The 17,697-nt window shown below is 43.5% G+C and overlaps 2 protein-coding genes across 3 annotated transcripts; one reads left to right on the forward strand and one right to left on the reverse strand.

Annotated features, from left to right (window-relative positions):
* The first annotated feature begins 8 nt into the window (after positions 1 to 8).
* On the forward strand, positions 9 to 4,562 carry LOC143894515 (pyruvate dehydrogenase phosphatase regulatory subunit, mitochondrial). The gene is made up of 14 exons (XM_077400841.1): positions 9 to 525; positions 668 to 880; positions 959 to 1,122; positions 1,215 to 1,378; positions 1,452 to 1,635; positions 1,802 to 2,007; positions 2,093 to 2,408; positions 2,488 to 2,645; positions 2,726 to 2,874; positions 3,132 to 3,339; positions 3,408 to 3,497; positions 3,617 to 3,796; positions 3,864 to 4,064; positions 4,169 to 4,562. The coding sequence occupies exons 1-14, from the start codon at positions 263 to 265 to the stop codon at positions 4,376 to 4,378; spliced, it is 2,706 nt and encodes a 901-aa protein (XP_077256967.1). The 5' UTR covers positions 9 to 262; the 3' UTR covers positions 4,379 to 4,562.
* Not1 (CCR4-NOT transcription complex subunit 1) lies at positions 4,443 to 16,964 on the reverse strand. 2 transcript variants are annotated; one of them, XM_077400833.1, is made up of 20 exons: positions 16,793 to 16,964; positions 15,902 to 16,702; positions 14,875 to 15,087; positions 14,364 to 14,798; positions 13,966 to 14,262; positions 12,911 to 13,854; positions 12,663 to 12,816; positions 11,431 to 12,420; positions 11,007 to 11,339; positions 10,804 to 10,917; positions 10,468 to 10,716; positions 10,091 to 10,384; positions 9,657 to 9,899; positions 8,925 to 9,341; positions 8,552 to 8,818; positions 8,242 to 8,462; positions 7,961 to 8,167; positions 7,595 to 7,715; positions 5,760 to 7,288; positions 4,443 to 5,311 (listed from the first exon to the last, which is right to left on the reverse strand). In XM_077400833.1, exons 2-20 carry the CDS (start codon positions 16,001 to 16,003, stop codon positions 5,236 to 5,238), a joined length of 7,206 nt encoding a protein of 2,401 aa, XP_077256959.1. In that variant the 5' UTR covers positions 16,004 to 16,702; positions 16,793 to 16,964; the 3' UTR covers positions 4,443 to 5,235. The 2 variants fall into 2 exon arrangements, with proteins under 2 accessions (XP_077256959.1, XP_077256958.1); XM_077400832.1 differs by having other exon boundaries at positions 7,589 to 7,715; positions 16,793 to 16,963.
* Between the last annotated feature and the right edge of the window lie 733 nt (positions 16,965 to 17,697).

Genomic DNA, 17,697 nt, shown 5'->3' on the forward strand with positions numbered 1-17,697 from the left:
CAGGATGCAAATGTTCTGTGAGGATGCAGTATGCATATGTGTCGACAGTCGCAATTTTCTTTCGCTGTTGTGATTACCGTAATGGGCGTAATGTGACATATCAATTTATTGTTGCAAAAACAGGAAGAAGAATGTAAACACGAAGAACGAAGATAGTAAAAGAAACGATCTAGATGTAAAGGTGTGCAAGATAACTGTACAGGTTAGAAATGCTCGACGAAGGAAACATTGCCGGCCGAACATAAAAAAATGCCTGGCTACGATGATTAAAATGTGGAAGCAATCCAAACTGTTGTACAGCAGATGCACAGTGCGAGGGAGGAAGGCTCTCTCGCGCGGTTACGAAACTGGGGGAGCGGCGACGAGGAAAGAGACCGACGCCGCGGCTTCGGAGGACTCGGAACATGCGCTTCCTAAGGAAGCACGAGTTGTTATATGCGGAGGCGGAGTTATGGGAGGTGCCGTGGCATATCACTTGTCCCTCATGGGACTGGGGCCGGAGACTATTTTGGTAGAAAGTGGCAGGTACGCGAATACCCCCTTCAAATGTATTTTACTCAACGAGCCATTAAAAACACTCATATATATTTTTCTATCTTAATATATATTTACACATTCTTCTTTTTACAATATATAACAAAGATATATTTCATGCGTCTGTTATCAGGCTAGGAGGTGGAACAACGTGGCACGCGTCAGGATTAGTAGGAGCCTTCAAGCCCAGTCTAGCACAAGTGAAACTCGCTCAGGATAGCATCGCCTTGTACAAGGAGCTGGAGAAGAAGGGCCTCTCGACAGGATGGAAGCAGTGCGGCAGTCTCTCGTTGGCGAGAACGAGAGACCGCATGACCTCGTTCAGGCGAATGAAGGCGCAATCCGTGTAATTATTTAGCGGACACGGCGATACCGCATTATCGGCGATATCGACATTTACGTTTTAACTTGATTAATATCTCAGGTCACGCGACATCGAGTGCCACTTGGTTTCGCCGGAGGAAATTCGAGATCTGTGTCCATTGTTACGCGTCGAGGATCTGGTGGGAGGATTGTGGATCCCAGGGGACGGCGTCGGCGATCCGTATCGGATCTGTTTGACGTTAATTCAAGAGGCACAACGTAGAGGTATCGTACGATTAAAAAAATTAGGATATCCGGAGAGACTTGATTGCGAGCTGCCCTCAAATTTAAGAAAATCGCGTTCTTATTGTAACCAGGTGTTACGGTATTCGAGAATTGCGCGGTTACGAAAGTTATCAATCAGAATAGCCAGATAGAAGCGGTGGAAACGACCCGCGGCACCGTCAAATGCCAGCATTTTGTCAATGGCGCCGGATTTTGGGCGCGGAATGTGGGTAAACTCAGTGAGCCGTATGTCAAGGTCGGTATCCCTGATACCTGATTTGTTAAGCAAAAATTCTCTGGCAGAAAGTAATGTCTTACTCGTTTTCCAGGTACCGCTTCATCCAGTGGAACATTATTATTTGCACACTAAACCTATTGCTAATTTAGATCCGATGACACCCGTTATACGCGACTTGGATGGGTATACCTATTTTCGAGAGAACGAAGGGCGGCTGTTAGCCGGTGGTTTCGAGCCGGTCGCAAAACCAGCGTTCGAAGACGGAGTGATTCCCGGTTAGATGAACATGAGAATTTTCCTGGACGTTAAAATTATTGTGAAAGAATTTTGCTCGTCTAAATTGATGTCACTAAATCAATTTATAAACTATTTAAACTGACAATGAGATAATTATTTGTTTGTGTGATGTGATTAAATATATTCTTATTTTATTTATTCTAGAGGGCACGGATAAGCGATTTTTACCGGAGGATTGGGATCACTTTCATATTTTGCTGGAACAGATGTTGCACAGAATTCCAAGTTTAGGAAACGCAGTTCTGGAGAGACTCTGCAACGGGCCTGAGGCGTTCTCTCCGGATTGCAGATGGATCGTGGGAGAGGTGCCGGAAATACGTAATTACTACATCGCCGCCGGGATGAAAACGGTTAGTTAATTAACTATTAACTGATTAAGTCGCTTAATCGCATCGATTCCCGTAATTCTTCGATATAAATTGTGGTATTCTAAAGGTCGGAATATCCGCCGCTGGCGGAGTCGGTCGCGCAACGGCGGAATTGATAGTTAACGGCTCGACTTCGTTAGATATGTACGAGTTAGATGTCTCGCGTTTCCTCGGGCTGCATAACAATCGCAAGTTTCTGCGCGATCGGGTGCGAGAGGTGCCTGGGATGCACTACGCGCTGCAGTATCCGCATCTCGAGTTCAAAACCGGACGAAATCTGAGGATGTCGCCGATTTATCCGAAGCTCCGAGACGCGGGCGCCGTTTTCGGCCAGGTCATGGGCTACGAGAGACCGTCCTGGTTTCAGCCAGACGATGACTGCGGTAATTTTGCACTACTCACGACTTTCTGTCAAAACTTGGAGAATCCCATTTCCGTACTACAAATATTTATTGTTAATAGATTTGGAGTTTCCCGACGGTTTTCAGAGATACAAAATAGCTTACACGAATACCTTCGGTAAGCCACCCTGGTTCGACGCGGTCGCGCAAGAATACGCTGCTTGCAGAGAAGCGATCGGTCTGAGCGATTATTCCTCCTTCACCAAAATTGACTTATGGGTAACTATCCAATAAGGGCTCGTGTATCTTTCTGGGTAAACTTTCATTGGGATACTAATATCTTGCTTTTTGTATTGCAGTCGAACGACACGGAAGTCGTGGATTTGCTGCAGTACTTGTGTTCAAATGATGTGGATGTGCCCGTGGGAAGTATTATTCATACCGGTATGCAAAATCATCGTGGTGGTTACGAGAACGACTGTAGTTTAGCGCGGATCGCGCCGAATCAGTAAGTTGCAATGAATAAATTTGCATCGCACGCGTGGCGATGGTTCATTATTGATAATACAACCGAGGTGTGGTTTTACATTAGAAAATAATTGAAAAATTAAAATACATTTCTTTCTATAACTTTTTGAAGAGATCGATCGAGTTTGAAAATTGAAGAATTGCTGATCGTGCGTCGCGCTTTGGTTGTGCTATCAGGAATATTCTCCGTATAAGGAAAATGAATCTACGAGTACATTCGGAAACTTTTTCACTTAGTTACATGATGATTGCTCCAACCATTCAACAAACGCGTTGCAAGGACTGGATCCACCGTCATCTACCGGCGGACGGTTCTGTCGCCGTGTCGGACGTCACGTCGGCGTACACTGCGATTTGCATAATGGGACCGGCCACCAGAAAACTGTTAACTGAACTGACGGACATAGATTTAAATCCAAAGAACTTCCCGTTTTTCACATTCAAGGTAACATAACTGAATTAAAACATTTAAATTACGTTATCATCCGTTCGCTTCCTTTTTTTTTATATCAGGAATTGGACGTTGGACTTGCCAATGGCATTCGTACGATGAATTTAACGCACACGGGAGAACTTGGCTACGTCTTGTATATTCCAAACGAGGTAAAAATCTATTCGAGTAATCGCTATTATACCGTCTTTGCTCTTTTGAGTTATATCGGTATTAAAAACAAATTTTCTTAGATCTATAAAGCGTGTTCCAAATTTCTTCACAATTTCAGTTTGCATTGCACGTCTACACAAGGCTAATAGAGGCCGGAGCGAAATACGGGGTGAAGCACGCTGGTTATTATGCGACGAGAGCGTTACGCGTTGAGAAGTTTTACGCATTTTGGGGACAAGATTTGGATACCTTCACTACTCCCTTGGAATGCGGAAGATCATGGAGAGTGAAATTCGATGTAAATATTACTTTAAGGATTGACATTTTAAAGGAATGTGAACTTATATAAAACTTTCATTCCGCAGAAGGAAGTCGACTTCATCGGCAGAGACGCTCTTTTGAGGCAGCGTGAGCAAGGAGTCCAGCGGAAGTACGTACAGTTACTGTTGAACGATCACGATCTCGAGTTCGATACTTGGTGCTGGGGTGGCGAGCCTATTTATCGAAACGGAAAGTATTGCGGAATGACAACGACCACGGGTTACGGATTTACGTTCAAGAAACAGGTGAATTTAGTCTTCCTCGTATGCTTAAAAAAAAAATCTAAGATTTACAAGAGCGTTACCGATAGTTTTTTTCTCGAGATAATTTGTTGAACGATATTCCACAGGTATGCCTTGGATTTGTACAAAATTTCGACTCGAAAGGTCAACCGCAAGAGGTGACGAACGAGTACATATTATCGGGCGATTACGAAGTGAACGTCGCGGGTATCATGTACCCCGCAAAGTGTCACTTGCACAGTCCGAATTTACCGACCAAATTTCCCGATAAAGAGAGAGACGCTTATCACGCCACGCGCGACCAACAGTCTGTGTAATCTCTCGTTCAGAAATAACGCTTTCAAAGTCTGTACAAACGATGTATATATACATATAGCAAAAGATTGAATAAATCGTTTAATAATTATCACTCAAAAGTTGCTACATCGAAAAATCTAAAAGTCGCAGTAGAAATTCTTCAGGATCAAAGAATCTTGTAAATAAATTACATTGGGCCTGTCATCTCTCGTGTCATTATGTAACTACTTCCTCTTAAAAAAATCCATATCTATGTATATACTAGCATCCTACGCTATGTCACAGATTTCAAAATGTATACTTAAATAATAGTTTCTAAAGCGTATATATCTCTCTACAAATATCTGTCTCGCATTGTACAACATATTCTAATGCTCTTATACACCTTCCTTCGGGAATACAAATTTGCGATAAATCGTACGCATGCGCGAGAAATACTCATCGTAATTGCGTCTTTTTGTTTGAACACCATTTGTTAATTTTCATGAGCTTTTGTTCCACCACGATACACTTTATTATGTATATACTGACACTTGTGTCATGTGTACAATGTCGTTTATATATATATATATATAATACACAGTGTGAAATACATTGTCCGAAAGACACGTTTAGTGAGGTGTATGAGGTTTGCTCCCCTTATATAATCGACGTATTCCTTCTTATTAAAATAATTAACGTAATAATTGTCTCACTTACACATTATATAAATCGATGCACACTTATTTACGATTATTCAGCATCTGCCCATCTCAACAATTTAAACGCGATAGTGCGCGATTTATCGCTACATCAACAACTTTTTACACGCAGTACCTTCAGTCATTACCTTCATTTTACTGTACACACTGCGATAGTTGAAGAGTGAAACGCTCTATCACTCTGGAATCTCCGTCTCCGCCGTGGGTATTTGCTTCTGCACCATACACGATCGAGCTACGGATTCGAACAATCTGAAACAATAACGAATGTTGAATTAAAAAATAAATAAATAAAAAAAACGAATCACCCAATCAATTGTACGCTAAAGACTTGTGGATTCAAATTTACATTCTACATTCGGTGCTAGATGCAGCCGAGACTTTAAATTCTATTTCTTTTATCAATATTTTAGATCGACGTGTGATCATTGTGTTGAGAATTCAATTTTTATCAAAAAATCTCAAAATTGAAATCGGTATCAAAATTAAATTCTCCATTTCAGTTTCAATTCAACATACTTATGTTGTGAATAATGTTGATACGATACCAATATAAATTTGACATTTAACGCCGGATAAAATTGAAGCTTGTTAGGATTGTTTTTTAAGAATATATATGATGTCTTTCCGGTAGAATTAAAATAATTTCGGTGCAATTGATTAAAAAAAAAAAATTAGGAGAGAGAGAAGCAAGACTTACTTTTCGATCTCCGGCGCGCAATGTACGAACTCGTGCGACCAGAATTTATACGTCGGATTCTTTATGAGTTCGATGAAGGTAATCAGAAGCCCCCATGGATGTGGCCTGTTCACAATCAGTCTCTCCAAAAGAACCCTTGTAATTTGCTCCTGTATCGCTTCTGTGTTCGCTTCAGCGAATAGGTAAAGAATCGTACAACTGAAGTAATGCGTGTGACTGTTAGGATACCGCAACTGGTTCGCTATAGCGTTCAGGAACAAATAACGGCCTTCGGTATCCAGATCGACGGCCAAATTCTGGAAGATGTCCATGTGCGCGGAGTGCGCGATGGTAGACATGTTTGGCGTGTGACCCTTGCTGCGAATAAATTGTATAGCCTGCGTGCCAACGTAGAGCACGAGGGCATTCATCAGCTGAATGTTGTAACGCACACCGGCCTCTTGCGACACCTGCAAATTGCTGCGGAGTTCGGACAGGAAGGTGACCGGCGCGCGAGCCTTCAGATAAGAGTCGAGCTCTTTCCTGAAGGAATTTGGCTGTATCGTAGACGCGAAATTGGTAAGGACACGCGGAGCGTGCGATATCTCCTGCAGCATATCGACCTTCAGATTCGGCGTGAACGGATCAGGTAGGCGCATATTTCTTGGGAACGCACTTAAAATCAAATTTCTCATTTGTATGCAATTCGGTGGTATCACATCGCAAAATCCATAATGATAATCGCAAAGAAACTCCGGAAAGTCGTGTAGCAGCACGAGCAACACACGTAGCGTCCCTTTGTATAGACTCGTCACAGGCTTTGCTAACTCCGCATTTCGAAGATAGGGTGCGAGGTACTTGAACAGATCGATAAGGAGCTGCGCGTACATCCCCCAGCCCTTCTGCTGTGGCGTGATAGCCAGCATGCGGCCGATGAAGACTCGGTGCGAGACCAACTCTAGCCAGGCGTAACAGAAGCCCGACGCTTTCGCTGGCCGCAGAATGTGTAGGGTATGGCAAAAGGCGGTTAGAACTTGAAAATTCACGGCCTCTAGAACCGGTTCGGGCGCGCACAACTCCAAGAAGAGCATGATAAAGATCCGATGGTACGGCAATTGTTGGAAGTCGGCGCCACGTATTTCGTGGTCCTGGAGCAGCACACCGGCTACGATACCAAGCACCTTATTCAAGAGATTGATCTTGGTATGGGTATTACTAGCGTCGCCCGAGTGTTTCACTAATAATGCTACGAGACGTACGAACGCATCCAACGAGTGGAAGCACTTCGCACGTATAATCGAGGGAGCTAAGCCAGTTTCTGAAAGAGTCCGATAGCAAAGGTCGACGCACATTTGTGTGCTCAGCTTGAAGAATCTCGTGATGAGGTCGTCGGTTTTCAAGATGCCGTGGATGTTCATCTGATGGACGAATATGCTAAACGCTTTTGTGGGATCTCGCGCGTACTGCGGATTATGGTGCATTTGCACCCATTCACGTAATAGATACTCCGTCTTGTCCATCAGTCCGGGTGGATCGTCGAAATCGCGAGCCTGTAAAAAGTGAATGTACGCCACATATTAAAATCGTTTAGGGCTTACGATATACCGAGAGACATATTTCGTACTTTGTTAACAATGTTCGTCGGTATCATTAGAAAATATTCTTTGCGATAACAAAAACTGACTGAAAATTAATAGAACAAAGCGTTCAACTGACGCCAACTATTACTCCACGCAAATTAAAAAAAAAAATGCGACACCGATAAATATATCGATAAACAATCGTTAACACAGTACTAAATATCGCCAGTATAATCTACTTGGATTGAATAATCTGGACAATCTACTTACTCTCACCTGCAGGATTCCAGAATGAATGTGCGCTGTAGGTCCTGCTGGAGCTCTGTCTCCCAACACACCGGAATCAACATTGGCACGTAATGACTCGACCAGATTTGTCAATCTGAAGCCCGAGATTCTGAAATAGTGAAACATTTATACATACTTGAATAAATACAAGTATAATATATTTACAACTTAATGAATATATCGTATCTATTTTCTAAAAAAAAAAAAAAAGCAAGAGGCTTATTGCTGCCGTTTTTCGACGATGGGTTCACTCGCTTTGCTTATTTTGTGCTGTGAGAATAGCCGTCAGGCCGTCAGTTTATGCTATTTGTACGATTGTCAAACGTTTTCAGAAATTAATATTTGTAACAATACCCTTCCGGTAGTGATCGGTGAACCGACAATCGAGCCAATATCTCAATCGTGTGGTACAAGTCAGTTTCGGTGACATGAGTCGCCTGCCTCTCGTCAATCAAATAAAGTTGAACCAACTGCATGGCGAACACCGTTGCCAACACGTTTCCCGAGTCTATAGCTTGCGCTATAGCTAAGTCGTATTGGGGAAGACTGATCAAGTGAGATCTGCGAAATAATATCGTCCGTTAGAAATGTCTTCCAGACATTCCCCGAGGGATATGGTTTACCCGATATCGTACCTTATGAGGTAGTCCACGGCTTCGAAATTATACCGGTAGTCCTCCCGGCATTCGATCAGACAACGAGTCACGTTCTTGTTGGTCCATTGCATGCCGTATGCACGCGGATCTTGAAGACACTTCAACATCCGTAAGTGCACTTCTCTGTAGCGTTGTATTAGACTATCGGTATCGATGACGCCGCTGTTGAACATGGGCCCGTCTAGCAAACCCTCGACAGCCTGGAATATATAATCGCCGGTAAGTTCTGTTCGTGCTGCAATCTTACGATTTACTTGATTGAATATCACAGTTTACTCGCGTAACTCACTTTCTTTAATAATGCCAAAGCTGCATTGGCGTCTCTTGATCTTCTCGTGACTACGATCGATTCCAGAAGACTGTGAAGGATAGCGTGCTGCGGTGGCGGTGCCACGGGTGCCATGGCAGCCAATAAGACCTCGACTTCCGTCGCAAGTTTCTCCAACATTGCGCCCATTTCGTCGTTGCTAACTGCTACAGTTGCGTAGGCTGCTACTTGTTGCGCCGTAGCGACTGCCACCGCAGAATTGGGTGTGAACGCGGTGATAGGAGCCTCCTTCGGGACATAATAAAGAAATGAAAAACCCCCAAATGAGAGATTCCGTATCGTGAATATGTTAACTTTCAGATATGTTAATGCAAAGTCAACAAATGACCCTTACAGAAATAGGTTTCGGTATAAAGAGCGCTTGCGTATCTCGTTCGGAGAGCGGAAGGAATCCTGGAATATTTCTTGAAAATTCCTCATATACTGCCATTTGCTGAGACGTTACGGCACCCATCTTCAGCCTTATCTGCTCCGGCATCCTCTCGGCTTGATACTTAACAATCGGATCGCAGTATCTTTTCCCTTCTTGCCGGGCGATTTTTCGCAGCTCAATTTCATTCAACAGCCGTTTGTCCATTTCGGGTATTGCTTTCTCAATAGCGGTCTTTTGTACGAACGCACACGCGAGTTCCATGTTATCAGCAGCGACTACACTCGCCGCTTGTTCGACAAGTTCCTTTTGCTGCGGGGTCGTACCGATTAACGCCGTGAGAAAGGCTTGTTTCAGATTCGTGCTAATTGATGCCAGGATCTATACATAAATAGATAAAAAATTAATAAATGGTTGAATGGCATTAGATTTTTTAAAATCGGAGATATGAAAAACTTCCTGGAGAATGAGTTTTATTTGATTTTATTGAAATGCTTAAATAAAGATCCAAATTTAAATTTAAAATGACTCATTCTTCAAGATTATTTCAAAATCACTTATGGTTCTCTTACAAATAGAGAGAGTATATTTGTTATGTATGATAATTTGGAAGTAATTTTTTTCGTGTCTGAAATTTCTTAACTCCTTGCCGATTTTTATAACTTTGTAGCGATGCAACAGGTGCAACAAACTCACCTGATCACGACATGTGATCATAGCCATACCAGCGGTTAAATTGCGCACCATGTGACGCGCAGCTGTACGCATTCGTACATCTTCCGGGTCCAACGCAAAATCTTTCCTCACAATTTGCTCGCTGGTTGTAAGAGCAATTTTAATGGACCTATCTACAACAGGATGAATCCACTCCTGAATTGCTCTTTCAACCGCCGGGCGAATGAATTGTTTCAAATGAGGATGCGTTTGGAACATAGGTAACTGAAAGCCCATATAATACATCCATAAAATATCGAACATCCATATATATCAATATATCCATATGTATCAAATTATATATTTGATTTAATCTAACCGTGCCCTAACTACATCTAATATGCATCTTATCATTCCTAACAATTTGCTTAATAAAAATAAGAATATTTCGTATAAAAGAATAAATTTTTCCATACTTGATTGTTGGCAGTAATGTGTTGAGATATATTAGCAATGCCTGTTACAGATATATCCATGTAATTGAATCGCGGCTCGGGTGGGCCAGCCGGCAACGAGGGTGTTGTATTCACGGGTGGCGCAGCTTGAGGATTGATGGTGCCGCTTGTTGTCGGCCCAACCAACTCCTCTATAGGCCCCTGAGATTGCTGTTGATTGTTAGTCGTCTCCGTTTTCTTGTTCGGATGCGACAGCTGATATTCCAGATTGCGCAATTTTTCGGGATCTTTCAAGTAAATGACCGGCTTTAGCTCCTGCGCGAAAACAACAACTCAGTTTTAATAAATAGCCAAGTACGTTATCTAGTTAAAACGGAACAAACGTAGCGCACACTTACTCCAACATCGATGCTTAGATTCTTACAAAGTACTTCTATTTCGAATTTCAAATTCAGTTTTAAGTCAGGTTCTTGATGTAGTTCGGCAAGAACGTTCATAATTGCCATGGTCCACGGATTGGGTGGTCGGAAGACACGACTTTTCGCACAACTCTCAAGTACTTTCGCAACAAAAGGTACTACATAAAGGAGCTCTTGTTGCCCTTTGTGATATGCTTCAACGAGTAAGCTTTTTAGATCTATATCTATCTGTAAAATATAATTAAAATGTGACAAAATTCATACAATACCCATAATTGTATTATAACATACATGATATTTGCATAGATAGTATACCTGTAAAATAGGCTTATTCCTGCCGAGTGTTAGCATTCCGAGCCAGTGTCCCAAGTTCTTCAACAGCGATCGGTCAGAGAAGTTAGCTATTCCCTTATCGCTTCGTAAGAGAACCTATGATCAAATACAATGTAAATAACAGCTATATAAATAAGATAGAAGAATTATCTGAAAGCATTCACAAAATTCTTCATTTCACCCACCTTGATATTTCGGAATGTTTCTCTCGTGACCATTTTATTCACTTCAGGTAATTTTATACAATCCAAAAAATTCGAGTACAGGGCATGAAAGTTCAACTCTATGCTGGCACGCTTCATTACTAAGTACTGTGCCATCCACGGCCAGTACTCTTCCGTAACAATATCACGGATCTCATCACATTTCTGTTGCAGATTCAGCTGGCTGAGATTATTGAAGATGAAAGCAGTTTTGTCCTGCAAGGCTTCCGGCGGTGTCGTAATTTTTTCCTCCTTGTCTGTTGCCACGAGCAACGTATCGATATTAGTCGCATTGGCGACCGAGGGCATAGAGGCCTGTGGAAAAAAAAAACGCGATGTGTCACGCACGTACGGATTGAAATTCTGAAGCGAGGAAAATCTCGGGAATTTTTATTACTGAACTTACTCTAGCCGTGAGAGACGTAGTCGGAGTCGTAGACGGTTTCGCTTGCGTCGTGCTAGTTGTGACGGTAGTTGTAGTCATGGTTTTGTACGGGGTCGTAACCGGAGCCAGCATTGCCGCTAGAGTTTTCGAGCCCTGCGGTCTCGACGGTGGTTCCTGTCCTTGTAACCCATACTCTATGTATTCCACTAAGTGAGGTGGGAACTCGCTGAAATGCGGGATCGTTCTAACGTGTTCGCAGTACGTTTGGTATTCCTTCAAACGACTTTTAAATCGATCCAAAGCCGTTATGCCAAAGTAATACATCTTGCTGCCCTCGGGTTTTTTAAGCGCATCAAGAACGAATCGCAGTGCTAATCCAAGTGTCATGTAACTGTTGACAAGACCTCTCTCGATAATTCCACCGAACAATTGTGCCGTTATTTGCAATTCCTTTTCCGGATACTGAGGGAAAAATCTGTATTCTTCGAACAAATTTCGCAGCATACAGTTAAACACTTCTCTCTCCCGTCTGATACCAGAGTCTTGAAATTTTTTCAACATGTCGAGCACCTCGTCGATCGACAAAGTCGGATGCGGTGGATGATTGTATATACGTTGAAAATAACTATTAGCTTCGTCTTCGACCTCTTTGGAGACATTTTGTCCCATGTCTGGGAACAAATTGGGGGTTTCCGGCATTCTCGCTTTCTCAATACCAGCTGGCGGTCCGAGGCGTCCCAGTCCACCTATTGTACCACCCGGGAGAACAGATGGCCCCTGAGTACCAACCGGACCAGAATGTAATTGCGAAGATAACGGCAACATAGGAAATGGACTTGGAGAAGGTCCCATGAGTCGTGAGGGAGATCCGGGCGCCGAGACCAGAGGACCTAGCGCGCCGGGCAAATTGAACGCGGAGCTACTTGGAGGTCCAAGACCCGTGCCGAGACCCATGGAAGCAAGACTTGATCCAAGATTTCCAAGAGAGTCCACTTGCTTTGAGGAAAATAGCTGTGAAAGATGACATTAATATAAATGGTTACATACGCATTATAACGTATCATTTTAAGTAAGATTTATGTAACAAATAAAAAATTTAACAAATACAAAATTTATTTAATCAGGCAAGAAAAAAAAGAGAAAAACAAGAAAAAAAGAAAGGTTAGAAATTCAGAGATAAACAAAGAAACTGCGCGATAAATATTCATATCTATTGACAAAAGAATAAATATATAAAGAAAAAGTGAAAGTACTTGGCTTCCTAAAGTTGCCGGATTGAACGGTTCTAATCCTCGATGTCTCAGGACTCCTGGCGGTGGTGGTCTGTTCATGGTGCTCTTACTCAGCATTAGACTGCAATTCTGCACCATTGTCATTATTACCTCTGAGAGTTCTTGGGAGACACTTCTACGATATATGAAAACAGAAAAATCAGATGTAATTTTTACAGCGTAATTAAATGTCGATGAACTACGTAAATTTCGGGGAGAAAAAAACATACCCGGCGCAAACTTGTAAGCAAGCCAAGATTGTAGTGAGTGTTTCCTGCGGCAGTTGGCTTGCCTTTGGAACTGTAGGATCTTCCTTGATACCAGGGCCCATGACTTGAGGGCATCGTCGTTGTAGGAACTTGACACACGCAGCGACAAAAACTTCACCGTGATCTCTGATCTTATCCGTTAACCATTTTTCCAGTTTTAGATACTCTCGTCGAGAGGCCAAACAGGCGAGATCAATGACAAATGGAAACGACTGCGAATTAAGTAAAGCGGAGAGCGCTTTCAAATCTTGCGCGACATCTAAGATTCGCGATAATCTCGTTTGATCATGATCACCACGCGTATACCATTCTGCCATAGCATGCATTATAAGTGACTTTATCTTAGTATTATTAGAGTGCCACGCATGATGCAGTATCACAGCAGAATTCGGATGATTGCCAAGAAAGATCGGCAATAGCGTAGTGAACATCTCCTGCCTCAGTATTGTGAAAGGTGGATTGATCTGCAGTAATGCCAAGATGAGTACGTCCGGACAATGTTGGAGCGGCCATTTAAAGATCTCCTGTACAGGAGTGAACAAGCCTCTTTCGGCCATGTGTAAAAGCAACTCGACTATGTTCAAGGATCGCCACGTTTGCCCTTCCTTGCTATCGGCCTCGGGAGCCGCTTTTAATACATCGACCGTCACCGAATGATACGGATAATCAGCAAAGCAAAATATGTCCGGGCACTTGAGGATTTGTTGAATTAGAGAAAATTGGCCGTCTATATTTTCCCAGTGCCGATACAGGAGCTCAACGGGAAACATGTCGGGCGGATATCCTTGATGTTGCAGTCCCAGCTTGAGACTCGTAATCAGTAAGTTTAAGCTTTGTCTGTCCTTGATCATAAACTCTGGATGATCTAACTTCACGATGACCTCGTTCCAAGACAATGTAGATTGCTGGGAGATAAACAGATAATATTGGTCACATGGCTGCATTTAGTTCATCGGTAAAAAATGAATCTTATATAAGTACAAAATTAATCAATTATAAAGATGTGACAAACTTACTATCTCTTTCAGTGTTAGAACGAATATTTCAATGTTCCATGTTGTGGGAATGGTACCGTCCGATGATTTCTCCTTATTGGAGTCCTGCGAGGCAGTTGAGTTGCCCCAAAACGTTTGTAGGCCTCCAGCATCGTCGAGATTGCTGCAGGTACGTGCCATTTGTGACAGCACACGAGCGACACATGCTGGGGATATCTCCCTGGGGCCTAAACCCGTTAATGACGATCGACATTCTTCTATGCTACTAGTAAAGCTATATCCTAATTCCATAATCAACTCTACAAGAGTGTTGTTATCCTGAAATAAAAAAATAAAAAATAAAAAAAAAACAAATGTATCGTAATCATAATTTTATAAATTACTGACAATATTACAAATAAATAATAATGTTTAACTACCATCTGAGTGACGGCCATGTTTAACTCAATGTTGAATTGCAGAGTTTCCTCGTCTTCCGGATATAGGAATGGTGCTAACACCACTGGCACCAGTTCGCGGGGAAAGTCGCGTCGTAAATGTTTAAGAAACTTTTCTTTCGTTTCCGTAGGTAGATTATACGGATTGGCAGTATGGAGAGCCTGGCTGAGTATCAGATGAAGGACCTGGGGCAACGAGTCGTGCAAACCACCCTCGTGATGCTTGCTACTCGTCTCAGAGTTTATGTAATTCTTTATCAGCTCAGGCAGTTGCTTCTGAGTATGCTCCAAGGCTAAAGAACGACGTTCAGCGTTCTCCGAGTGCTGCAACGCAATCGCAAACGCAACCTCCTGTACCAAGGTCAGGCCAAGTGTTTTCTTCAAAATGACAAAAAACTTGGGGGAGGGATTCAGTGACTGAAAATGTACAGAAGTATTAGCGTATGGATCTCTCTATTTGCGACAATGATAACAAATAATTTTTCACAAATACCTTTTGATGGTGCAAAGGATTATCTATAGCAAAGCACAAAGTAGATATAAAAGCAGGCTTGCTCAATAAGCTGTTGCACTCCTGTTTCAACAGCTTCGCTTGGAAATAATCTTTCGCACTCGAATCTGACGGCTCGCCCTTGGAAAAGTCAACGCTCGAGAACAGACAGCGGAACAAATGTCGTTCTGCCTCTAGACCATGCCACTGCACCAACTGCGAAAAGATCAGAATTAGTCCACTGTTTTCCCGCACTTGACCTTTGGTGACTTCGACACGCTCGCATACACATTTGTAATTTACAACGTCTAACGATACAAAATTTAACTTATATCTTTGTGATAAATTTAGAAAGAGATTTGGAAGAGATCTTGGTAACGCAAAAGAGACGACAAAGAACAGTATATACTTTTGTACGTAAAAACGTTGGAACGGGAGAATAAAGAGACTCCTGTTTATAAGGTTAAGATATAACGTAAAGTAAACACTGGTACATATAAACAGAAAAAAAAAGTCGCGCGATTCGAAAGAATACGTTAGAAAACAAGATGAATATTGGATCAAGCATTGAAAATACCTTCGACATATCAGAAGACACGGTAGTGCCTCGCGCCGAGTACACGCGAAGCGAGACCGCACCGTGACTCTTTTAACGCGAACGCACGAGTTGCAAGCACGCGAGATTTTGAAATCTCAACAACGAACGAACGGATCTCGATAACGCGCGGGCTAACGCGACGCACATGGGCGGACACGCACGCGTGATCTCCACGTTGCTCCGCGAGCGTGCACATCTACGTTCGACGTCGCGCGGTCTACTGACACGAACATCTCGCTTTGTGTCTCACGACCACCAGCGAGGAGAGACGCGCGAGGGGAGAGCAAGCACGCGAAGAATTTTCGAAAGACGAATGCCCGGAATGGCGAAAGGGGGGAGAAGAGGACAAAGGACAAAGGTGAGAAAGGGGAGGTCGCGTGACGGATTTCTGAGACGGAAGACGGAAGAGCGCGCCTCGGCGCGGATACTCACGCCCGATATCTCCCGGCAGCTGTCCTCGAAATTTTTCTTACTCAAATTCGCAACCAAATAACTGATCTGTGACAAAGTAAAAGACAACGAGTCCAGGTTCATAGTTCCATGAATACGACCTCGAAAGCTTCAAACGCGTTTGAAGCTTTCTTCGGTATCCACGAGTTGCCGCCGCCGCCGTCGCCGCCGACGTTGCTGCCGATGCCGCCGCCGTCGCCGCTGCCGCCGCTCCTGCTGCCGCTGCTGCTGCTGCTGCCGCTGCCCCGGGTTCTCGCCTCCACGTTAAAAGCACGAAAGTTACATTGGCGCAATCCTACGGCCAACATCGGGATTGATATTATTGGGGTACGGATTTCACAGCAACGTCATGGCGAGCACGACACGGACGATGGACGGGGGAGGGCTCGCGAAAAACACACACGTAACCAGCCGTTCGGCTCGTGGATCAGTGTCCGTCCTCTTCGGCCGTCAGCGAATTCGTAGAATCCGACCCAGTTCTCGTTGCCGATCCGCGCGTCGATACCGCGCGCACAGAGCGGGCACGCTATTGTTCGCCGAGTTCGCACGTTCGCACACTACACTGAGTATCGTCGCCGACGGTGCGCCGCCTCCTCGCGGTCCGATTCCTCCATGACGGTGCGAGAGAACTGCAAGGGGATGTTACGGAGTTCTCGTGCGAGACGCGCGCTCGTCGAAGGTGGTCCAAGTGGTCCAAGTCCAAGGCGGTCCAACGACAGTAACGACTAACGACGCGCCGCTATATCTTTCTTTCTCTTTCTCCGTCACACCAACCCGGACCCGCTGAAACGCAATATGGCACCCAATATTAGTACACACGTAACCCGTCGGTAACCATTCGTCGACGAACGAGGTTGCGAGCGGGCGCGTTACCTTTTCCGAAACGCGGTATATTTCTCGCGCGATACGTTTCTTTTCTTATTCGGGTGTAATGGTATCGCTCTTCTACCGAAAACCAACGGTACCGTCACCTTCGTCAACGAGATCGGCTCGGATCGTCTGCACCAACTCGTAACTCGTATAGCCATGCAGTATGCACAGATACAGATGCACGATGCACTACAGAGCAAGAGTGCCAAGCCATTTGCACACGAAGCTGCACGAACCTGCACGAAACTGCCCGAGTGCCCGAACGACGTGGTTCGTCGTTTCATGTGACCTGGACTTCGCGCTGATTGGCTGTTGGTTTATCCCGACTTTTAAGTTTGTTCTATAGAAGATTCTAAAAAGTTCGATCGTTTTCCAGATATCGAAGATAAGATAAGTGGGGTCTACAATGCGAGTCGTGGGTCGTGAGTCGTAGGAAATGGACCACGCACAATCGAATTTGAGGAGAATAATTGACTGTGATTGGTCAATTCTTATTGTAGACCCCCGCATAAAGGTCAATCCAGACAAACTTGCATAGGTGCGTAACCATATGCATAAAGAAACGAATTGGTCTATTTCCTTATGCACATGCATATGGACCAATCAATTATCTTAACATATCCTTCACTAGTCTTTTTGTTCACGCTTGCCGCGCGGCAAGAATTTATTGGCTACCGCGTCGCATAACTTAAAACCACAATTTTGTGTAAAATCATATATGTTTTACGAGTACTATGGCAGCATTCTGAGTATTTTCTAAATAAATATAATGACTGCATAAAAAATCTTAAACAAAATTATTTAAAATTTTGCCTTTACTATTTTGAACCCTTATTTGAACAATTTGAACCTTTTTGTAATGGTCGCGTTCAGCAGATAGCCAGATACAACTGTTGAGTTCGTCTTAT

The sequence above is a fragment of the Temnothorax americanus genome, unplaced genomic scaffold, assembly GCF_048541705.1.
Source record: "Temnothorax americanus isolate GAGA-0224 unplaced genomic scaffold, ASM4854170v1 Scaffold14, whole genome shotgun sequence".
NCBI lineage: Eukaryota > Metazoa > Arthropoda > Insecta > Hymenoptera > Formicidae > Temnothorax > Temnothorax americanus.